Here is a 23,544-nt window from a genome sequence, read left to right on the forward strand (position 1 = left end):
AGTGATCAATGATGTCCTCTATCCCCATCTTCATCTACATCTACATCTACATCTAGCAAATAGCATGGGTCTTGCCAGTCTTGCCCTGAAGCGAATGTTGCTCGTTCTGTACATGTTAGTCGGTATTCTTTAGGGATTGAGGCTGGTAAACTTACAGTGTAGACAGGGTGGCCGTGCTTCCCCCGGCCCATGGAGCTGACGTGGTTCTTGATGTACTCTTCCCTCTTGCGGATGGACTCTTGGTCTGTCTCCTTGAGAAGACCGTGGCAGAGCTTGATATCGGCGATAAGAGAGTCGCAACGGGTCTTTGTGAAGTCCTCACGGACAACGACACGGAGCATCTTGACACCCGAGTTGGGAGCCATGGTGTAGGCGGGGACGACCCATCCTCGGGAACGGAGGTGGTGAGCGAGTGCGAACTCGTCGTAGTAGCGGTCGGGGTCACCGCCCTCCTCTGTAGTTCGGAAGCGGAAGGCCACGAGAGGAAGACCGGCACCCGAGCGTTCTGACATGATGACGAAGCCGAGGTTCTCGAGTGTCTCGGTCAGGTAGTCGGCAGTTCGGGTCAGGTTACTCATGATGGCGCGGTAACCGTGCTTACCCAGACGGATGAGCTGGTAGTACTGGCCAATGACCTGTGAAGCACCCTTGGAGAAGTTGAGGGTGAAGGAAGACTGGTCGGCACCAAGGTAGTTGATGTTGAAGACGAGCTCCTGGGGCAGGTAGTCGGGGGATCGCCAGATGACCCAACCAACACCGGGGTAGACGAGGCCGTACTTGTGGCCAGAGACGTTGATGGAGATGACCTTTTCACATCGGAAGTCCCACTCAAGATCGGGGACAACGAAGGGAGCGACAAAGCCACCGCTAGCGGCATCGACGTGGATGGGGACGTCGAGATTTCGCTCGACGAGGAGGTCGTTGATGGCCTTGATGTCCTCGTACTCACCAGTGTAAGTGGTACCGAGGATACAGCACATGCCGATGGTGTTCTCATCGCACAGGTCAACAGCCTCATCAGGGTCCATGACGAAGCGCTCGGGTGTGCAGTAGACGAGCTTCTCCTCAATCTCAAAGTACCGAGTGGCCTTTTCCCAGCAGACCTGGACGGCAGAAGACATGACGATGTTGGGGTGCTCAGTGCTCTTGCCCTCGGCGATTCTGCGGTTCTTCCAGCGCTTCTTCATGGCCAGGACGCCCAGCATGATGGCTTCTGAAGAGCCGACGGTGGATGTGCCGACAGAGGTGCCTGGGGGGGCGTGGAAGAGGTCACCAATCATGTTGACACATCGGTTCTGGATGTCGGCAGACTGAGGGTACTCCTCATAGTCGATAAAGTTCTTGGAAAAGGACTCTGACATGAGCTTCTCGGCTTCATCTTCCTGTTAGTGTGTGTTAGTGAGCTATGCAATGACGTTGGTGATGGTGGAGTGTGGCTTGCGTCTCCCCCCCTCCCCAGAGCCAAGAGAGCCAAGACGTGGGACCGGCTCCCGCGGGCGGGTGGGGGGGAACACATGCATTGGCGTGAGACGGGAGCTGTGCTAGCACGGAAGAGAGAAGCCGATGAGTTGGCTACGTACCATGTAAGTGGTGACGAAAGAAGCAAGGCTTTATTACCAAGTTAGTATTCAGCTTGTTTGTGTCGTATGCAGGTTGCTTACTTGAGCATGGGGTTGTTGTCGAGGCTCAGATCGTCCTTGATCATGCGATAGGCGATATCGCGGGGCATCTCGCACTCTGGCATATGATGCCGGGGCAGGTCCATGCCCGCAAAGCGGGATCCGTAGACGCTGGTGGTGAACTCGTCCTGGTAGCTGGCCAGCTGCAGGGGAGGTCTCCGGGAGGCGCGGGAGCTCGTGGACTTGACCGAGGCGGCGTCCGAGTCGTCTCGGGCGCGGACGACCGAGAGGTGAGCCATGCTGTCGATGAAGGAAGGAGTAACAGCACCGTTGCCGTTGGACGTTGGGTGGTGGCCGTTGGAGAAGTAGCCGTTGGAGTGGCCGTTTGTCTTGATGAGGTTTCCCTCGTCGTCGGTCTCGATCACGGCGGGTGAAGGAACCTCGTTAGGTTCCGTACTTTCAACAAGACTCATGATGAAGGAGAAGAAGAAAGAGGAGAGGGGAAAAGAGGAGGGGAAGCTCTGGAGATAGGTACAGCAAAGGTAACTGTTTGCGTATGTGTGGCGTTGGGGTTAGGAACTCTATCCGATGACGGCAAGCTGCAGATGGGTAGTGGGGGATGACAAGTCAGTAAAAAACGACCTGAAAGAAGAGAATTGTTGTGTCTGGATGGAATGCTAAGAGCGGATGGGAGGGGAATCAAGACTGAATGTGAGGACGAGTCATGGACTTTTTAAACAAAAAGGACTCAGCTCAGCTCAGCTCATGGAAGAGAGAGGGAAATAATACGCAACGGGAACAGCATGAGTGAGAATGGGGATGGGGCAAGGCAAGGCGCTGTTGACCGTCGTGCCTGAACCCGACCGAGTCTCTCCGTGCTTCGAGGCCATCCCAGACCATAGAGTCAACTGTGCGCAAGAGATCCATGTCCCAGTAATCCATCCGTCCATCAATCGACAGTACAGTACCTAAAGTCCCTGTAGTACCGCTCGTACAGTACCGTCCCGTCTACCGCGCCACCAACCGCTGAGAGATACCCCCAGAATACATGACAACTACATGAGGACTCGCTCACTTTTCACTCCCTATTTTACTGTACCATTCATTCCCTCCCGGACAACCATCCGCCGGGGCCCATGTTTCTCGGTGATATTGGTGCTTTGGGCTGACTTGGGCCTCCAAACGGCGCACACCTACGCCGCCTTACACCTACCTTACCTTACCTTGCGGTCCAATTCAGTCTCTCCTCGTCCCATATTCGCTATGCTTTAGACCGAAATCCCTCATATTGGAGAGCTTCCTTTCTTTTCCTTCTACTTTCGGCCCGCGGCGGGCGGGCGGCCTCTATCCCTAGCAAGACGACGCCCCAGCCCCCCCAAATTCCCCGTGTCGGCTCACCTCACCTCACCTCACCTCACCTCACCTTATGCAACCAACCCAACCCCTTCGGTCACCCACGCCCCCCGGGGACTCGATGCCGAAGGAGATTACGGTCTTTCTCGTTTCGTTCCTCTCTTTCTTTGACGAAAAAAACACATGCGCTCTTTTTTTTCTGTGTGTGTTTCGGCTTCTGGTCTCCGGAAAGCAAGGGTCGGTGAGAGGAGGATACCTGCTAGGGTGTCCTCAAGGTCAGTAAAGATGGCCGAGCATCCGATTTCCTCCACCGACCCCAATCTAGGATTTGTCCTTCTGGAAACAAGCCCCGGGTCAAAGGGGGAGAGACCCATACGGTGTGTCCCTTTGAACGTGTCATCATCGCCGGTGAAGTCGTAGTTTCGCCGCATCGGAAGACGCAGGCCCAGACTCCATCGAGAGACATGCCCCCAAGGATGCGATCCCATTTGGCGATGGGGGATTGTGACATACTACGTAGAACGTAGCATAAGAGATGTATCTGCATCGCCCCCCCTTTTCCCCAGCTCGAGTCGGTGTGAGATGGGGGATGAGACGGATGTTGTGCTTTCTTCCATCTGGGCGGGCGCATCTGGCGGGCGCTTCAACCTCGCATGTGGGCACATCTACACCTCCCGTCTCGTGTTTCTGTCTTTTGGTACCCTAGACAACCTGCTTCTTCAAGACAGGCAGGCAGGCAGCATCACCAAGAGATCCTCTCCAGAGTTCCCAATGCTCTGGGACGACCTGCAGTGCAGAGGCGCCCCTTGCACTCCCTCCCCTGGGGCCCGCTCACCCCATATCCGTGGCACTTGGGAGCATCAATGACGCAAGTTTGCAGAGCTCATGGCTGAGTCGAGAAAGTCGGTCATGTTCTTTTCTCTTGCTTTCTTTTTTTTTGGTACCTCTTTTCTCCTGACACATCGCGTCTCCTCAAGTCTCTCCTCAGTTGTACCTGTCCATGATACTTTTGTCTCCTCAAACCAACAATCGTCCCATAAACATAGCTACGTACTCGTCTACAGGGCTGAGATGGGAAATATCGGGCACGGCAGCCCGGGGCAACAGGCCCTCGCGGCCCAATCACGGAGGCTGCCGGCCGGCCGGCAGGGGACCCACCGGGGGTGTGAGCCGCCGAACGGGCAACATGGGTTATCGACGGGTTTACCTCTTCACTGACCTCACCTTGGCCTGTTCTCCTTCTCACCGTGGTATTGAGCAAGGTCTACAGTACAGTACTCTTCCGTTTGGCCTTTGCGGAAGCGCATCTCTTCCGCAAGAGACCCATAGGAACTACTGTACTCCTGTAAGAGACGGTCTGTCAACAAACGCCAACACATCATCGTCAAGTCGTAACAAATCCGCTCAACAGACATCTCTTAAAATAACATTCTCCAAGGTTATTATACCACGTAGTTAAAGTATCAAGTGGGAATCTACTCAGCCAAACGAAAGAAGAAAAAAGGGGGCCTTGTTTTCTCCGTGAGGTGCTTTACGCCCCGAATAACCTGACATTTCCAAGTGGCGTGTCTTTTTTTTTTTTCCTCAACTGTCCGCAAATCAGTTTCCGCATCGAGACCCGTCATCAATGGCATCGAAGAAAAGGAACAAGACCTAGAATACCTATCCCGTAAAGAGAGAGGGTAGAAAATGCACTCCCCTTGCACCTCTCCACAACCCAATCGGCCACCTCCCCGTTTTCGTCCCACCCCCAAGTTTGAGTTGGTGATGTTTGCCTTTGACCGGGGAGGAGCCCGTCCTGACCCTCACCGAGAATCAACAACCCCCCGGCATCTGACGCAACGACCGCGCCCCTTTTGTCTCTGTGTGTTTTCGGTACGTAGCGGCTTTGCATTGATTTTACACGTGCGTCTCCCTAAATCCCATTGGATTATCCCATTAATAGCCTGAAGCAATTCACACCCCCTGAACCCTTCATCCCCCAACCACGGCGTTTCCGTCCGTCTTTCTCATCGCTGCCTTGTCTACCCCCCCGGCTAATAACACCACTGTCCCGTTTTCCCGCGACGGTCCGTCCGGCTTTCAATGTCCGCGAACCAATCTCGTACTTCTAGATCAATCGTCCATCTGCTGTTTTTCGCTTTTCGTCCCTGTTTTGAATCCTGGAGCATACAGAGCGGTCAAACTGTTCAAGAGATGAGACGTAACGGTCAGGGCCGTTGACTCGTGTTTCCAAATTGTCCCTCACTGTTTCAGCGACTCGGGTCGTCTGGAATTCTTCTAGAAGCACCACTGCTTTTAGCTCACCAAGCTTTTCACACTGGGTCTCTGCGTTATCATAATGATCTACAGGACATACCCGTCTCCTAGGTCAAGACTACTGCCGTACATGCCCAATCATACCCAGCCGTGTCAGCCATTCCCGTAAGGGTCTCCCTTCTTTCTCTAACTGCATAATGTGCTAAAGCTACGTACTTGTCGTGTCTTCGTGTAACCTGTCAAAGGTACTGTATATACATCCATGCTCTTCAACAGAAATCGTCAATCTCTCGAGCAACCCTCCCTCCCTAGGCATGTAGCTTGGGCCTCCAGACATTCCTCGGCTCCATAAATCGTTTCCCGCCGACGCAACCCGGACATCAATCAGGTTACGCATCATCCCGCTGCATGAACATCTCACCTCGACATCTAACCACCATCGCAAGATCCCATCCTCGGCGCCCGCAACTTCGTGTCCGAGATCCAACAACCTCTTGGACCCTCGCTGAGCGAAGCCTTACCTTGCCCTGCCTCAGCTTCCATGTTCCGAAATGGCCAATCTCGGGAACCCACCTGGCCTCTGCTTCAGTCGGCGTCTCCCATCCCCATCCCCGTCAGCCCGCTCGCCAGTCCCTGCATCCGTCGCCCTAGTAGATCGTCGGAGCTGTTGAGCTTGACGAGACTCTTGTTCTTGTTCTTGCTCTTGCTAAGACTCTTCCCCCCCTTCCGACGAATCCCGTTCTTCCCGTTCTTTTCCCCATTCACCTGTCCATTCGGCAATGCCCGCGGTGTCGTGTTTCCACTCTCGTTATCTTCACCCTGTGCTGGCGTCGAGTATTGCTGCTTCGCTTGAGGCGGCGTCTGCGTTGAGCTCCTCCTCTGGTTCATCTTTGTCATACTAATCTCGAGAGGCTTGTCTTCCTCTCCACTCGACTCTGTCCGCAGATGCCGTCCCTCGTCTCCATTGAGTCCGAAGCCATTGGATCTTGCCCTGTCTCGTTGAGACCGTCTCACCTTTTGCAGTCTCATAGCCTCGGCGTGCTCAAAGAGCTGATCAAACCAGTCGATACACCTCTCAAAGTGTCTCCAGGCCGGCGGATATACAGTCGGGAACTGCATAAAGCCATGCGACGTTCCAGGGATCAGCATCACCTCGGCTGCATCCCGATCATTGAAATCCGCCTCCCTGTAGTCCCCACGGCCTCTTGCTGCAGATTGATCCTGGGCGAACGCCGCCTCCTTGGCTCGCCGCAGTCTCCCCGCAAAGATGACGGTGTCGTCAACCAGCGGATCTCGCTCGCCAGTCATAAAGTACGTTTTGGGAAAGTCGACCAGCAGGGCCTCGGGTGCCAGCACAGGGCTCAGGAGGTAGTCCTGCGAGAAATCGGGTCGGTTATGCGCCCCAATGTACAAGATGATCATGGCCCTCATCATCTCAGGGGTGAGGACCCTGTCGTTAAAGTACGAGATCATTGATGATGTAGCAAGTCTCGTCTTCATAGGCTCAACTTGATGAGATGAGCGCTTTCCGTTCGGCTCCGGAGTCTCCTTCGGCGTACTCAAAGACCGCGGCCCAACGTGAGAGAACTCGGGGTGAGGACTCCGAGGCCCTTGAGAGTTTGCAATCAGAGCTTCTTGTGCTGTCAACAAACTCAGTTTAGGTGGTGGTGGTGAACCATCCTCTTCATCATCAGAGTGGTGAGGTGTTCCCACGAGATCATTATACTGCATGCTCTTTCGGCGCATGATGGTGCGGTTCGTTCCTCTCATCTTGCGATCTCGAATCAACGACATTTGTTCATCCGTCATCCAGTTGCCGATATTCATATCCAGAGCAGGATAGAAGCAAACCAACCCATCTGGGGCTGGCAGCTCGGCTCTTCCTGAGGGTCTACGGAACGCTGGATGTCTTGTCTCAAGAATCATGAGCGTTGCCGCGACTGCGAGGTTTCCTCCAGCGCTGTCCCCTGTAATGATGACTCGGGGAACCTCCGTTCCAGGTAGGCCTACACATCTGCCCTTGGTGTTTACCATAGTAGTGTAAACGTCGAAGCATTCGTTCAGGGCATAGGGGTACGGAAACTCGGGAGCCTTCTTGTAATCAAGACTGAGGACAGGCAATCCCGACTTTGCTGCCCAGGAGAACAACTTGTCGTCGTTGCATCGAGGGTCCATGGCAACGAAACCACCACCGGGAATATCCAGGATCAACCTGTCATGACGCTCCAGCTCTGCCAGAGGTCCATCATAGTACAGCCATGCCAGCACAGGCTCCTTGTAGTCACTATCGGCGGGTCTCGGAATTCGGATCTGCCTCGGTGGCCAACGCATGAAACGGGGACGCATGAGCCCCTGGAAGAAGCTCAGATATGGGGACGTGCCCTTGTTCCAAGAGACGCGGAGGTGTTCGACGGTAATCATGCCCCTGACCTTGCGGACCTTTTCGTCGGCCTTTTCGGCGGCCACAAGGTAAAAGAGGGAGAAGACTATGCTCGCCAGGTCGCGCAGCCACTTGGACCGGATCTTCATTGCCGTCCAGAAACCAGCGTCCAGGGCAGTGAGGACCCAGGTGGCGCGGAAGTAGTTGGCGTCGTACATGTTGGCCATGGGCTCCGGACTAGCCAGGCCGACGAGGGCGCTGAAGTTACGGGCGGCGTATAGGTATAGCATAGTGATGGCAACGGTCTGCCATGCCGTGAGTCGCTTAGAGAAGACCCTTGAGAGCATCTTGGCGCCGGGAGGGCCATGCTTGTGGCCCCTGGGGTACATGTTAGCCGACAGTCGCGTGATATTACCCCACGGGGAGGGTAGGGGGCTGACGGGCTTACTTGACGAGGTAGGCAGTCCAAAATGTGAGAACGGCGAGGACCTGGAGACGTCGGGACTTGGCCGAAGGCCGCCCGAGGACGTGATCTATCATGATGACCAGACCAAAGTTTGATTTACCGTAGGATTATCAGATGTCGTCGGTCGAGTCTTGGGGGCTTTGATGACGAGACAAAGAAGGATCAAGAGAGGTCCAGGCGCATGTTGCTCGGGGTGGAAGAATCGGCCACGTTCACATGAAAGAACGACAACACGAGTCGGCGTGGTCCAGACACGGACGACAGGGGGTAAATAGCTCCGAGGCCTCGGTCAGAGACGATAACACGAGTCGAGATGTGGTTTTTGTGGTTGAATGATGAAGCGAGGTGCAGAACAGAACAGTCGAGAGGTGAGATTCAACTCAAGGGACAAGAAGCATAAGAAGAGAAAAGACAAGGAGAGAGAAAAAGCCAAGGTAAAAATAAAATCAGCTGCGCCATCAAGGCGGGCTTCAATTGACATTGGTTCCATCGTCTTGTCTACCAGGCTCGATTTGGCCGCACGAGCCGATGACTCGTGACTCGTGACATTAACGTTCCAGGTTTGAGTTGGGAGCTGAGCTGGCTGACATGTGAAAGTGGAAATTGTCAGACAAAAAAGTTGGAGTCGTCGACGAAACGCGGGGGACTTTGCGGGGCGTGATTGGGTGGCCATGACGTCGTATTGTCCGAAGCCCCGAGATAAGTGAACTGCTCCTAGAAAGGTACGGCAAGTTAACGGAGGAAGGCATCCATGAATTGAGTATTTCTCCGTCACTCTTCGGGGAGATACTCTTCGTGCCTGACGCTTCTCCTCTCACGAGACCAAAGCCTCATTTGTCACGACTCGTAAGCCGCCCCAGGCTGAAAAGGATCAAGGTAAGCCTCGATTCTACAGAACGGCAAGGAATGCATGGCATGGCGCTGCTAAATGCAGGGCACATGATGGATGGCTTGTGGCGGCACGTGTCTGTTCCCCGCAGATTCATAGCCTAGCACCCCGGTGGGCATATCATGGGGTACTCTAACGTTGGAGTTGATATGTTGATGGACATTTCTTTTGAGTGCGTTAGTATATGCGGTGCAACCTGGGTTTTTTTTTTTTTTTTACGGTTGTCTGGAGCATGTCTTGCAGTAGATACTGCTTGATTGATGTATGATCACTATAGATGTTGATGCAGTATGTACCCATGCTAGGTGGGAGAGACATGGTCAATGGCGCAGCACCAGACTCTCCAACAGTAGTCGCAATAAATCACGGGCTTTACTAACTTGGAAGTCAATACTATCCACTGCTTTACGAAATATTTGATGGCATTGACATCGGCACGCTTAGTTGCGGCACTTGGTCAACTTCGTTCCCTCCGCGTATAGGTATAGGGTGACGATAGTCCTTGGCTGAGCTTCGACGCCGAGGAACGGGAGGCAGGCGGATATGAATATGGGAAATAAGCGATTGAAGCAAAGAAAAGATGGAGACATTCATTCTTGGCTTTATTTTCCCCCGGTTTTCTAGATATAACAACACACTCATAGTTGTGGTAGAATGAGGAGAGAAGCTGTTATAAGCTCTTGATGAGTCTTGCTTGCTCAGGTAGCACTACTCAACGATGAAAAACAACGGGAGAGAATGAGGAAACTTACGCCTGATACATACCTTCTACTGCATCAATTAATCTAAGGAAGAGCGAAAAAAAAAGAAGTGACAGTGCCAAAAGAAAAGTTGCTCCTAGAAGCAAAAAATGGAGACTGAGGGATTTGAACCCCCGACCTTCTGCAGAAGCGAAGATGCAAAGCAGACGTGATTCCCCTACACCAAATCCCCTGTTATTGGATGATGCCGGAGCCTCGAAATACAAGCCAAATTCTCGGGTTCGCACTCTCTGGCGACGCATCACACCTCCACCACCGATACCCTTGAGCTGTCATGGTCTTGAATGCTGACACAACATATGTCAACTTGACTATCCTAAATATTGATTCAATTGCTGATCACTTAGAAAGTGCCTGGTGTCATCGTCGTGATTCTATGACCACCTCTACATGCAGTCGGACCGAGTTATGAGAAACACTTACAGGGTCAGTTGAGCTGAAGTAAACAGCACAATTCAAACATACACGGATAATTGTTTCGGAACATTTGGGCCTAGAGGTATTAGTGACTACAAGGATTCTTTGTTATAATTGCAACGCCTCGATGACATACATCCGAAACAGCGGCTCTGATCCTTACTTTACTATCATCACCATTCACACAGTCTATCAATTTCGGAGCAATCACTGGCTTAATTCAACACGACTCTAATGGTTTCAATTAATCACACAGATCTCTCCGTGCGAAAAGGTAAACTGCCCCGTCCAGGGTTCCTGCCCCTGATACTTTCTTCCTTTTTTCGTATGTATCAACCATCTCTCAACCGCTTAGAGGTTACCGGCAACAAAGTCGGCAGCAGCCTGAGCATCCTGACCGTACTGCAAGTGAGCAGCAGTAATGATAAAAGAACCGGAGCAGACGCTGTCGCCAGAGCGGCAAAAGACCTTGCTGCGCTCCTCGGCAATGCCCTGGAAGCCCTGGGACTTGACTGATTCACCATATTAACCTCTGTTTTCTCTGTTCTGGGTTGAAAGAACACTTACAGGGGTCGCCAAAGGTGACGACGGCGGCAATCTTGCTGGTTGTCGCAGCGGGGAGGGACTTGGCTGCGTTGTGGACGAGCATGGCTCCCTGGGAGTAGCCCGAGAGAACGACCTTGGTGTTGGGGCACTTCTTGTAAGCCTGCTCAACAACCGCCACCCTATCCGTGAAGGTTAGACCTGCTTCTGCCGCAACCCAAAAAGAAAACTAGCCACTTACATCTTCTTGCCGCCGTCAGAACCAAGATTCATGATGCCCCCGATGCTGGCGGGGTACTCGACGCCCTGCACGGCGAGCTTGTCGCTGCCAATCTCCTTGGCAAGGGCCTGGAAGAAGGGAGGTCCGGCGACGCTGCCGACGTTGCCCATCTCCGAGGTGCCACGGGCAAAGATGACGGTCACGTCCTTGCAGGCTCCCTCGAGGCCGTTCTGGGTAGAGCCAGAGAAGCCGCTCTGTCGGGCCGCCAGGGGGCTTGCGGCGGCAAAGGGCGCGAGGGCGAGGAGGATGGTCTTGGTGAAGGAAGGCATTGTGTATATAACTCTGTTGAAACGAAGGGAAGTGTTAGGGCAATAGAAATGAATGTGTCTGAAGAAGCGAAAGTAAAGAAAAAAAAAAGATTGGATTGGATTGTTAAAGCTGTTTACTGCCAGCATGGCTTCGAGCTTATATGCTTTTTCATCCTCAACGCTCAAACCTTTTCCTTCAATCGTCCTAACCCTGGTATCATGACAAGTTCATCCAAACTCATCTTGAGCCCGCAAACTCTTCCCAAGAAGGAAATCCTTACGAATTCTCCATCAACCTCTCACAGCTCAGCCCTGCCAATAACCACCCCAGTCTTTAATACAGATCGAATAACCTCCCTGGTTTCTGGGTCTAAAAGCGGCTCAATCCCCTGTCGTGGCGTGGGGCCATATCATGGTGAAACGGGGGGCGGCGTTGCCAAGAGGGCCCGATGAAACGGTGGTCCTGGGGGCTCGAGCTGAGGTTGAAACGACGTCTGTCGGTTTGATGTGATGTTTGTGCGTTTCTGTTTCATACAAAATGAAAGAGGCCTACACTATCCTTTGCTTCAATGGCAGCGGGAGATCCACGTCGAGGTATCATTCTTGGCGGGACGCTGAGATGGGGCCGGCCTCACCGGCGCGCTCTTGACGAAATCGTCTCATGAATGGAGCCATGTCATGGTCATGTGAAAGAAACAAAAAAAAAGACAGGGAGATTCAAGGTAACATGCATCTGTATAAAACAGCCTCTGATCGATGTTAGTTAATAATTGCCGTAGAAATGTGCCTTTTTGGGTTAGCCATGCGAGGACGCATTGTTCACCACACAACCATGGAAGTTCACTCTATGAAAAGTTCTGTGAAAAGAACTATGCCCTGGTATTCATGATTCAGTAAGAAAGGAAGGCAAGAAGAGCATCTGTCAAACTTCTACTTGACGATCAGAAAGATGCAGCAGTGATACATCCATTCAGAAACTCATCACTCCCATTCACAGCCTACCCATGCTATTTATGCAACAATTTGTTCATGCCAAGTCAAGTGAATTCTCCCTCCTCCACCAAACTCCGTTCTTTCGGAGTTTTGCGCTCTCCCAAAGCCCGGTTTAGGAAGTCGGCTTGGTCGAGTCATCCTCCTTTACTGGAAGAAGCTCTGCAGCGTCGTCGGCCTTTTGCTCGGCAAGCCGGACACTGATACCGGCGTGTTGAGCATAGACCCGTAGACCGATAACACACACGGGGTTCCATGGCTCCTTCTTGCGCTGCTTTCGAACTGAGCTGTCGTTGCTGCCCGGCTCCGAATCCTCGTCGTCAGATCCCGACTCGTATTCCGACTCTGTGTCTGAACTGTCTGAACTGTTGGCTTCCTCGGAATGAGCTTCGGTGGCCGGCGTTGAAACGAGCTTCGACTCCGTACTCTGGTTCCTTGCGCTTCTTTCCATCGGGGCCGAGTTTGAGTCCTGCGAGGGCCTTCGTGACTCTCCTTCCTTCTTCTCCTCGACATTCTCCCATGTTTCTTTGTCTGATCCAGTCGGGGACTCAGACTTGGCCTGATCTTCCACAGGGTCCTTGAACATGTCGTCAGGCCAGAACCCAGGTGTCGGAATTTCCGACGTTGACAAACTTACCTTTCCTGACCCACCACTTACCTTCTCCAGAATCGCATCGTCGTTGCTTTCAACTCCCTTGGTCTTCTCGCTCATGCAACTGTAGTACTCTGTCTTCTTCAGTACCAATGCCTCCTCGATTTTCCTCCTTGCGTCGTCCTTTTCCTTCTCCTCCTTCTGGGCTATCTCCTTCTTCCGGCTGCTCTCCAGCTTTTCCTTCTTGTCACTCTCCCGCTTTTTGCGAATAGCCTCATCCTCGTCCACGATTCCTCCCTTGGCATGCGCAAGGTCATGTAACAGTCCGACTTGTTGAAGCTTCCGAGGTTTCTTGTCTGCAGCTATCTTGACAACCTTCTGAACTGTGGGTCTAAACTCTGCGTGCTGGGCAACAATCTTGGGAATGACTTCGTAGGTGCCTGGCTCGAGTTCGACCTCGCAGTTGGTTGACCGTGTACTAGCTTCAGGGACTGTTCGTGTCTGACAGATCGGCGCGGCATCATTGACAGACTTGAGGAGAAACTGAAGAACGAACCTATACTGTCCTTCAAGCCCGTTGAAATATCTCTTGTCAAGCTGGTTGTGGTTAGTATTCAATGAGGGCTGTTGGTGAAAGAGAACCCACCTGTGATAGGGCGATGACCACAATGCCTTCTTCTTTGACCTCTACGATAAACTTCTTCTTGAGGTAGCCAGAAAGCCATGGGACGTTGACGCTTGTCCACTGTTGAGCTACAGTCCATCGCTTATCAAAGACTCGGGTCCGATGGATCCAGACAAAGTTGTCAAGCATGTCGTTGTAAGACATCCACCAGGAACCATCGTCACCAAACCGATATCGCAACTTCTGGATCATGTGCGAAGTCCACTCTTTGGACCCATCTGACCAAGGCCCATGCCAAGCCCCTTGGCCTCTGTAGTTTCTGCTTCCCCAAGGGTTCCTACAAACCATCAGTATGAATGTTTAGAGGCAGTACTCAAGGGAAGGGTGTTAATAAGCTGAATGGCGTACCGAATCTTGACCAGGCGCACCTTGTCACCCCTTTCGTCCTCAACCTCAGTCGCTTTGAGAACAGAATAGGCATGGCACTGGACGATGCCATTGTTGCAATCTGTCCCTAGACGACACGCGGATAGGCTGAAGACGAACTCTGAGTCCTCGGTATCGGACACCAACATCTCACGCCAGAGCCGGTCCTTGCGAAGCACGCTGTTTGCCTGCATCATAGTGGCGACACCACCAGTAAGGTCTTCGACAGCGAGGCATGCCCACCCACCCTCCAAGGCCTCGTAGTCGCCATGAACCTTGGCAAACTAGACCTACTCAGTTGTTGTCGTATGCTGTTAAAGGGGGATACTTACTGCTTTCTCAAGCAAGGGGAACCAAGTCTCATTGGCGTCCTCGCATTTGGCAAATGCCAGAGAGTCGGAGCCCGTCTGTTTCTCCCTTTTGTGACGACGTTCATGCTTGCCGGTTGCATCATAAGTCTCGTCTGTGTGCCAATAATCCTTTTCCTTGAGGTACAGATTGTCGTCTACAACTGTCGGAATCCACTCCCCATCCCGGAAGAAGACGAACCCGTAGACACCGCATTCCTCATTTTGTTCAACACAAATCTTCTTCATCAAGTCTTGTCGGTGTGCGATCGTGGCCAAGGCAGCCACCCACCAGCAGTCGCCCAGATGGCCTTGCTTGATGTCTGAGCCCGAATAGCCACCGATGGTGAACTGGGGATTCTCAAAAATCCACGGGATACGGTGAACTGAGCCAGGTATGTATTCGGGATCAGGGGAGGCATTGTTTTTGGATAGGCATCTCCAAAGGCTCCAGATATCGACCTCAAGGTTGTTGCTTGACAAGATCCCACTGTTCTTGAAGAATTCAAGAGACTTCTCAAGTTTCTCGGTGTTGACCACGGCATCAAGAAATCTATTTTTGAGACCGCCATCACCTTCTAGGACGAGGTTATGGAGGAGGCCAAAGAGGCAGTCGTAGGTGCGCCGTCTGGAATCCAACTCGATATCAAACTCGGGATCGCTAAACTTGGAGTTGGTGCGCTCACACTCCTTGACGATAGCGCGAACTCGATCCTTGCATTTCTGAGCAGCGGCCTCGTAGCTTTGTGCAGCGTTTCGAGACTTGGGAATTGACGAGTCGGCATCTGCGAGAAGGGACTTGTGCAGACTCCGAGGGAAAATGGAAGTGACTTTGCCCGGAGCCTTGGAGTTGAACTTGTCCCAGAACTTGGACACGACAGCTTGAGGACTGAGAGCTTTATGTTTAGCCTTTTTCTCATCAGAGGCCTTGGTAGATGATTTAGTCGACTTTGTCATGGTGTTCAAGTTGAGCGACTTGGAGAAGGAGGTGGTTCAGGTTGGGATTCGGCAACTTGGTAAAAGAATGCTTCCTTTGGAAGACTTGTAAAGAGGGATGACTTGGGACCCAGAAGTTTTCCGTGAAGAATCAAACTTGGTTCTTATAGACAGAAGACATAGCTTGAAGAAGTCATCTGTCGCCCAGCTTGGCTTGGAGTCAGTTCACCAAGAAGTCGGGCGCAACATCACGATGTTGCACATGCCGTCGGGCAAAAGAATGTTGAAGAGTGAATGGTCACTTAGATGAGCCGAAATGGTCAAGTTGCTGACACTTCCCTGTATGGGTATGCAGCCGGTGACGAGACCGCACAAGGCTGGATCCAGGGTGTCCTCTGGTGTTGCAACAGGCGGCATAACAACAAGTCACAAGGGCAATGACTGAAAACGCTCCGTGGTCACGAGTCATCCGTGACGACCTTGGCAAATGGAGGAATCGCCAATCTGCATTGTCATGAGATATAGAAGAGATGTTGGGGCACGTCGCTCGTTTTGGGTGGTGAGAATGAAGACCAAAATAGCAAGTGATTGGTCTGAGATTGAGCTTCCATGGCATGGAGGTTGAAAATGCAGATATGACTGCAGGGACATTGCTTGTGTTGTGTTACTTGTGGGAGCTAATAAAAGCCATCCAGGCAATGGTTGCCTTCCGGGACTGACATCCATGTTGCCTTGCATTTGGTTGATTGGAGATGTTGGCGTGCAGTGCTAATGAGGTGATGTTTTTCTAGCCTTCTAAGTCGCATGGATGCGGGCGCAAGGGTCAAGACGAGGCGAACATGGGCGCTTTTGATCGCTCAACCTTGCCTTAAACCAGTGAAGATGGCATCCAATGTCAGCTTCAGCTTCATTTCGTCGGTAGGCTGCGAGAGTCGTTGAAGCCGGGCGTAACGAGGGAGAAGGTGGGAACGACCGGAGATGAAGGAGGGGAGAAGAGGACGGATGAGCCGTGGTGGTATGGAAGGACTTGATATTACGGGACTCAAGAGGAAACCGCTTGAGGGCACCTGCCTTTGTTGCTTGATGCTTCATTGTCCACCACAACTTTAGATGGTTCCATAATCCAACCTACCCTTCTTCAGCTCTAAGAAATTTTTAAAAGCAGTCATTTAAAGACAATTGGCATTTTTATATCCTTAGGCTTACTCCAAGCATCATTTTCACTTGATCCTGCAGAGCTAAGGAGGTCACTCACCCTAGCAGCAAGGGAGAATCTCTGTCGTTGAAGAACAATAGGATTGGATACGTGTCGATGAGGTATTGCAAGCTATCCACCGGGAGGATAACACAATGGAAACACGATACACAGACAGCTCGGGTTTTATATGGAAGTTATACAGTGTGGTGACAGGTGCCCCAGTCAACCTAGACCGTCAACGGTACGCCAAAGGCGCCCGGAAAGGGAAAGGGTTCCTGGGGCAAGTGCACGGCTTGGCTTGCCGAGAACCGGGGCAAGATGATGTAATTGACAAAAAAAAAGCAAGATGGGACGGGAAACTGGAGGAGGCCGGACCCTGAAGACGCCATATATTTCATCGCCAGGTGCACAATAACTTGAACAATCATTAACAATGATGTCCTAGAAATTTTACCTAAAGCCAAATCCATGGCACCCTTTTATTTCTTCAATCAGTCCTTGCCCATCCTATGAATCAGCATCCCTGTTCTCAATAACCTCTCTTGTGTCGCGGTTCTTTTGTCGACCCCGCCACAATGCGACCTTCGACCCTATTCGCACTATCTTATCACCTCATGCTCCCCGGCTTTTCCTCCACTTCAAGTTGATCTGCCCATCCATCCGAGATCTTCATTCCTCTCTTCCCCCATTCATCAACTCCCCGCACATGAGCGTCATCGCGACGTCGCCCGACTCCTGTACATGTCTCGACCCGACAACCTCAAAACACCGAGTTAAACGGCTTGAATCGTCGTCTGCTCCTGTTTAAGCTGGAGCTGCTCGAGACCCAACCTCCACTGCCATGGCGACAACTCCACCAGCGGTTCCCGAACCCGAGCAGCCGACTCCCACCTCTCCAGCCGTCGCTACAACCTCTGCGGTTCTTTTGACGTCCGCGTCTGAATCGAGTGACGATGGTATCCGCTTGAGTCCTGCCGCTGCTCGTCGGTTTGCTCGTCGCAACCTCCGCCGCACATCACCAACTCCCGATCTCGTCACAAGCCTCGTTCGACCGCCGTCGCCTGATGCTATTTATTTCGGGGCTCAAGTCGCCCAGCAGGCTCGGCAAGATATCAGGAATAGGCTTGACGCCTCATCTTCTTCGGGCTTGTTGATACCAAATGTCAACTCGGATCGCCGTTCCGGGCCCTTGCTGCCGCCTCATCCTTCTTCCCTCGGCATCCCCAAGCGATATGGCGGAAACGGCATCTTCGACATGTACTCACTGACATATGTCACCGAACCCGATCCCAACCTTCTCTGTCCTATCTGTCACGATCCGCTTGTCGACCCCGTGACGACTCCTTGCGACCACACGTTTTGCTATCTCTGTTTGCGCCAGAGCATTGAGTCAAGCCCTTCTGGTACCGCCTGTCCCATCGACCGAGAACCGCTAGCATGGCCAAACTGCTTTAGTGCACCACGACTTGTGCGCACACAGCTTAACAATCTCAAAGTAAAGTGCCCATACCACGCGAGAGGATGCAAGTCAGAGGTTCGCCGGGAGGTGGTCGAGATCCATGCCACCGCAGAGTGCCGGTTCAAGGACTTTACTTGTCCCGGCACCGACTGTGACAAGAGGCTGCGATCAAAGTCAACAGATGATGTCTGCCCTCATCACGAGACCAAGTGTTCCCACTGCAAGACCTCATTTGAGGCGACCGATCGGGACTTGCATCTTCTAGCATGCCCGATGAGCAAGACCCGCTGCGAGGGCTGTTGGAAGCTTGTCTATCGGAGTCAAATGGAGACACATCGCGATCTGGAGTGCGAAGGTGTAGTTGTTAACTGTCCCTATGATGAGCTGGGCTGCCCTGCAAGGGCTCTGCGTGGACAGATGGACATTCACACCTTGGGCTGCGCATTCCACCCCGACACTCCCTCTGGCATGATAATCCGATCTCAGCGGGAAATTATCCAGTCTTACGGTGACCTCGGACAACAGATCCAACAATTAAATGCTCGCCAGGACGAAACGAGCCGGCGGCTCAACGAGGTCAACTCATCCCTCAGCCGTCGAGGCGGAGATGACTCGGTGGTAGGAGACAACCGCACTATCCAGGACCTGGATGCTGGCTTCGAAGAAGTTCACCAGAATTTGACCCATCTTGAGGCCCGGCAAAGTATGTGGACAATCAACCAAATCATGCCCATCCGCGAGGAGGTGACTGAACTACGAAATAATATTAACATGATCCGAATGCATGTCAACTGGCTCCTGAACCGGAGCCGAGAGGAAGGTCGCATTAGAGCGGCCAACAACTCTGGATCAGCATCAACCATACAGCGAGAAAGGTCCATCGAAGGCCCCCGTCTGTCGGAGCGTCGCCGCTCAGCCAGCGCCGAAGGGGCAGATCTGCCTCGACTATGAGAGAGTCACGAAGTGCTCCATTCTTTTGCCCTTTTTTTTTCTGGCGTAATAAAGGTTCGGGATACCCTTAGCATATACACAGGCATGGTGGAAAAACAATAGGAATTATGGTGTACATAGGTATTAAAATTTTGTGAATTATCATAGAGCTGGACAATCAATCAAGCAAGATGGTTATGATACTCGAGGGTAGGTGTCGTCTCGTTGTGACAATGAGTGAACTCAACCAAGTACATACCTTCAATATCAAGAATCAAAGGTTCCAATCTGACGTCAGCAGAGACCTTAAGTATATAGATAATAGGCAGGCGCCTAAGAAGTGATCCTTTGCTATTCCGAAGACGCGAACTGGCGATATCTCCGATGATAGTTAGAGACGAAAGTCAAGCTTATTAGAAATCCCGTCCACGGAGCCGAATGCGGGTGGGTATTCAGACCGGAGCGGAGTTTACCTTCTTTCTGCGGAGTTTGGGCATTTGCTTCTCAACACGGAACTACCTTTTTAACTCACTCTTGGATTATTATTATTGTTTATTGAGGATTCAAAAGAAACAGCAAAGGCACTAACCGCCATCCGGCCCAAGGCAGATTTCGAGCACATCCATCCATCTATTGGCTCACCTCACTTCTTCCAGGGCATTCCACGTCCTCAAGAGACCCGACGGCACAGGCAGCTACCCGCCGCTACAGCCCGTCCAACACAGCTAGGCTGCAGCGCCACACACAGGGGACCAGTCACTGAACTACAGCGCGTGCAGCCTCACCGCCCCGCGTTAGGTGCTGTCCCGTCTGTTTGAGGTGGTGGCTACCTGGTTTCCCCCACTATTACCAAGCTGCCCGCCCTCCATCATCGCTTCCCTCTATCCATATCTATCTGCCATCTGTGAGGCTCGGGTCCACACAGACCTCCCACCTCAATCTTCAGCCTCGTCATCCATATTGCACTTCTCTCCTGCACCATCTTTCTTTATTCCCCCTCTTTCTCATCGTTGCATTTTAATCGACGCCGGAGAACGCCGCAATGGATCCCAACGAGCAGCCTTCGTGGGCTGGCGGCGATGCCCCAGACAAGGAGAAGATGGAACAGGCAAGTTAACCTCATGCGCCGATGGAGCTCATGATGGACTGCCTGTTAACGTGCGAGGTTCAGATCCGTGCTAGACGCCTGGCCAAGCTGGGAACTTCGACTCCTGCTTCATCAAAGTCGGACGAGAACAAGGCTCCAGGCCCCGAATCGTCGAACCCGTCACGCACGTCCACGCCGAAGCCGCAGACCACCTCGACCGACTCATCACGACCCAAGATCAACGTTACCCCCTCCGCGCCCTCCTCGAGCTCCGATGCGAACCCCTTCACCAAGCTAGTGGCCAAGACTGAGAACCAGAGCGAGCCGTCAAGCTCAACAGGTAGCTTCCGTGTGAATCGTAAGAGACAGGCTTCTGAGATTGACGACGCTGTTCCAGCGGGCCGACCCTCTCCACGCCCTTCCAACTCTCAACCCGAGTCCGACGAGGCCTATGCCGACCGAGTCCTGTCCCAGATCTTCCGCATTACTGTGGACCCGCACAACATGTCCAGTCATGGACACAGGCTGGTGTTCCTCCCGAACCTGAACCAGGAGCTCAACGACTCTGGAGAGCCCTTGAAGCTTTCAGCCGCTTCTTTGGATCAAGCGCTCATGGAGGCGGCTGGAGCATGGCCTCAGGATAAGCCTCTCATGAACTACTTCTTGCCTTGCTGGAAGCGGGCTGTGAAAGCAGCTACTCAATTCAAGGCCACAGAGGGACCCCGGTTCGAGGTGCATAGCGAGGCAAAACGGCTGTGCATGAGCAACTGCCTGTTCGCTTTGACCATGCCGGATCTGTACGGGTGAGTAGAGCGGTAACTCTGCGGAAGCCAACCCTAACAGCCATGTATAGACGAGACCCAGACCCAAGGCATGACACACTTGTGCCGTACCTCCTGAAGGGTGTCCTGGACGACAATGGCCTATGCTTTAACTTCATCCAGGAAGCTATTAAGCGGTTTGACGACGATGACGCCATCCCAGCCCTGTTCAACGATGCCATGGTTCAGATCTCGAGTAAACTTGGAACCTTGTCCATGAATGACGATTACAAACCATACGTCCAGGTGCGCCTCATGAATGAAACGCCGTCAACTACACGGCCGTAGCTCTGACATGATTGATAGGCGATGCTTACATATGCGCGATTCCCACGTCTCATCGTTAACTTGGCTAAACACCCTTGCTTTAACATGGCGCAGAGCGCCCCTGGCATCGAGAAGCACACTCTTCTCGGCCCCTTTTTCCGTCTCTCACCTCTCCAGGGCGAGGCTGTGAAGAGCTACTTCCCGGGACCCCGGTCCCTTGATAAGACCAGGATCAGTACTGCACAAGACGCCCTCCGCATGGTGTTGCGGGCACACCAGGATGATCTCTTTGTGATTACAAATGCCTTCATCCGAGCGGGTGCTGATACACGATCTCGGACATTGGACTGGTTTGCTTACATCATGAACACAAACCACAAGAGGAGGGGCATGCGGGTTGATCCGAGGGAGGTTGCCTCAGACGGATTCATGATCAACGTGACAACGATTCTAGACCGATTCTGCGAACCTTTCATGGATAACGACTTCAGCAAGGTGGACAAGATTGACGACAACTACTTCAGAAAACAGCCGCGAGTGGACATCAAGGATGAGACAAAGATCAATGCCGACCAAGCCCGCTCGGACAGCTTCTACGCTAACAAGGTGCCTGGCGAGGCCAACTTCATCTCGGAGGCCTTCTTTCTCACTCTTGCGGCGCATCACTATGGGAGCGAAGCCTGCAACTCACAGCTCAAGGGCCTGGATCGGGACCTTCGGTATTTTGAGAGTCGCATCGAAGCGCTGGAGGCGGAGCGTCCCAGGATGGCCAACGTTCCTGACCATGCGCAGCGGCTAGAGGCAGCCATTGCAACCCACGTAAGGACGCTGGAGAATGCAATTAGCAAGAAATATGCTATCGAGGGTGTGCTGCTTGACGAGCGGATGCAAAGTACGTCTTTGCGTTTCATGCGATATGTGGCCGTCTGGTTGCTGCGTCTGGTGACCCGATCCAAGTACAAGCCTGGTTTGGAATCGTCAGAGATTAAGTATGTAATGTCTGTTTTGGCGTTTTACCATGTACTAATCTGTTAGGCTTCCTCTTCCTGCCGAGCAATCAGATGTGTTTTCATGCTTGCCGGAGTACACCCTCCAGAACATCGTGGACAATTTCACTTTCCTCTTCAAGTAAGTATTTCCACTGCATGCATGTCTCAGCCCGACTAATAGGTTCCAGATGGATTCCCAAGATTCTTCCTAGTGCGATTGGAGATGAGATGATTGCGCTCTGCGTGACATTCCTTCGTTCAACCGAGTACATCAAGAACCCCTACCTGAAGTCGTCATTGGTTTCTTTGCTCTTCTCATCCACCTGGCCATTGATGCATCTGAAGCGTGGCGTGCTCGGTGACCAGCTTGTTGGCAGCAAGTTCGCCAATGAGCACCTCTTGCGAGGATTGATGAGGTTCTATATCGAGTGCGAGTCAACAGGCGCCGACTCTGCCTTTTACGACAAGTTCAACATCCGATATGAGATCTTCCAGGTGATCAAGTGTGTTTGGGTGAATGATCACTACAAGCGCCAGTTGGCAGAGGAGAGCAAGTGAGTTTTCGCAGGCTAAATTGGCTGTATGGGTGGCTAACAAGGACAAAGGGTCAACAAGCAGTTCTTTGTTCAGTTTGTTCACATGTTGCTGAATGATGCCATTTACGTCCTGGATGAAGCTCTCACAAAGCTCACCAAGATCAGGAGCCTCGAGAGGGAACTTGAGGATAGGTTCCTCTCACCGGAGGATCGCCAGAAGAAGGACGAGGAGCTCCAGCAGCTTGCCAACACGGCCAAGTCGTTTATGCAACTGTCCAACGAGACTCTCGAGATGATGAAGCTCTTCACCGAGGCTATGGGCGAAGCCTTTACCATGCCTGAAATCGTGTCACGTCTGGCAGGCATGCTCAACTACAACCTCGAGACGCTGGCTGGCAAGAAGGCGGCTGCTGAGCTCAGCGTCTCCAACAAGGAGAAGTACCACTTCCGTCCTGTCCAGATCATCTCGGACATTGTTGATATCTACCTCAACTTGGAGGACTCGAGCGTCTTCATCGACGCTGTCGCCGCCGATGGACGCTCCTACAACCCTGAGGTGCTCAACCGCGTCAGCCAGATATTGACGTCCAAGCACCAGAAGGAGCCGGCCGAGATTGCCCGCTGGGACAAGCTCAAGCTCAAGTTTATTGACGCCAAGCTCCAGCTCGTCCAGGCCGATCTGGACCTGGGAGAGATCCCGGCCGATTTCGAGGACCCCATCATGGGCGACCTCATGACGGACCCCGTGCTGCTGCCCAGCAGGCACATCGTGGACCGTTCCACCATTGTGCAGCACCTGCTGAGCGACCGCAAGGACCCCTTCACTAGGCAGCCCATGACCATCGAGGATGCCATCCCGCAGCCGGAGCTGAAGGAAAAGATTTTGCAGTGGCGCGACGAGAAGATAAAGGCGGCCAGGGAGAAGATGAAGACCGAGGCTATGGACACAACTGAGGGTTAGAAGGGTTGTCATTAAGGGGGGGCTAATGAGCGCATGCAGTTGTTTTTAGGGGGACTCTTCGAAGGACGGATGCATGCCTACTTGGCTTTGATTTTTCCACCATGGGTTTCCACAGCGCAGGAGGGAAGGGGGATGGACCTGGCGCGGGAAAGCGGTTTACGACTC

General features: G+C 52.6%; 6 protein-coding genes across 6 annotated transcripts; 2 read left to right on the top strand and 4 right to left on the bottom strand.

Moving 5' to 3' along the window:
• Positions 1 to 52: 52 nt before the first annotated feature.
• On the bottom strand, positions 53 to 2,092 carry NCS54_00026200 (Glutamate decarboxylase; the record flags this gene model as incomplete). Its single annotated transcript, XM_053145917.1, has 4 exons — positions 53 to 106; positions 156 to 1,382; positions 1,581 to 1,608; positions 1,662 to 2,092. The coding sequence occupies 4 exons, from the start codon at positions 2,090 to 2,092 to the stop codon at positions 53 to 55; spliced, it is 1,740 nt and encodes a 579-aa protein (XP_053001892.1).
• A 3,724-nt stretch (positions 2,093 to 5,816) lies between these two features.
• On the bottom strand, positions 5,817 to 8,151 carry NCS54_00026300 (Hypothetical protein; the record flags this gene model as incomplete). Its single annotated transcript, XM_053145918.1, has 2 exons — positions 5,817 to 7,989; positions 8,060 to 8,151. 2 exons carry the CDS (start codon positions 8,149 to 8,151, stop codon positions 5,817 to 5,819), a joined length of 2,265 nt encoding a protein of 754 aa, XP_053001893.1.
• Positions 8,152 to 10,495: 2,344 nt separating this feature from the next.
• Positions 10,496 to 11,236, bottom strand: NCS54_00026400 (Cutinase; the record flags this gene model as incomplete). The annotated part of the gene is made up of 3 exons (XM_053145919.1): positions 10,496 to 10,656; positions 10,712 to 10,869; positions 10,929 to 11,236. 3 exons carry the CDS (start codon positions 11,234 to 11,236, stop codon positions 10,496 to 10,498), a joined length of 627 nt encoding a protein of 208 aa, XP_053001894.1.
• Positions 11,237 to 12,320: 1,084 nt separating this feature from the next.
• On the bottom strand, positions 12,321 to 15,152 carry NCS54_00026500 (Calpain catalytic domain-containing protein; the record flags this gene model as incomplete). Its single annotated transcript, XM_053145920.1, has 4 exons — positions 12,321 to 13,394; positions 13,444 to 13,759; positions 13,831 to 14,132; positions 14,181 to 15,152. 4 exons carry the CDS (start codon positions 15,150 to 15,152, stop codon positions 12,321 to 12,323), a joined length of 2,664 nt encoding a protein of 887 aa, XP_053001895.1.
• A 2,018-nt stretch (positions 15,153 to 17,170) lies between these two features.
• NCS54_00026600 (Hypothetical protein) lies at positions 17,171 to 18,739 on the top strand (the record flags this gene model as incomplete). Its single annotated transcript, XM_053145921.1, has 1 exon — positions 17,171 to 18,739. The coding sequence occupies one exon, from the start codon at positions 17,171 to 17,173 to the stop codon at positions 18,737 to 18,739; it is 1,569 nt and encodes a 522-aa protein (XP_053001896.1).
• A 1,021-nt stretch (positions 18,740 to 19,760) lies between these two features.
• Positions 19,761 to 23,379, top strand: NCS54_00026700 (Hypothetical protein; the record flags this gene model as incomplete). The annotated part of the gene is made up of 7 exons (XM_053145922.1): positions 19,761 to 19,826; positions 19,890 to 20,608; positions 20,659 to 20,872; positions 20,933 to 21,882; positions 21,929 to 22,021; positions 22,071 to 22,436; positions 22,488 to 23,379. 7 exons carry the CDS (start codon positions 19,761 to 19,763, stop codon positions 23,377 to 23,379), a joined length of 3,300 nt encoding a protein of 1,099 aa, XP_053001897.1.
• Positions 23,380 to 23,544: the final 165 nt, after the last annotated feature.

This window comes from Fusarium falciforme, chromosome 1 (genome assembly GCF_026873545.1).
Source record: "Fusarium falciforme chromosome 1, complete sequence".
Classification (NCBI taxonomy): domain Eukaryota; kingdom Fungi; phylum Ascomycota; class Sordariomycetes; order Hypocreales; family Nectriaceae; genus Fusarium; species Fusarium falciforme.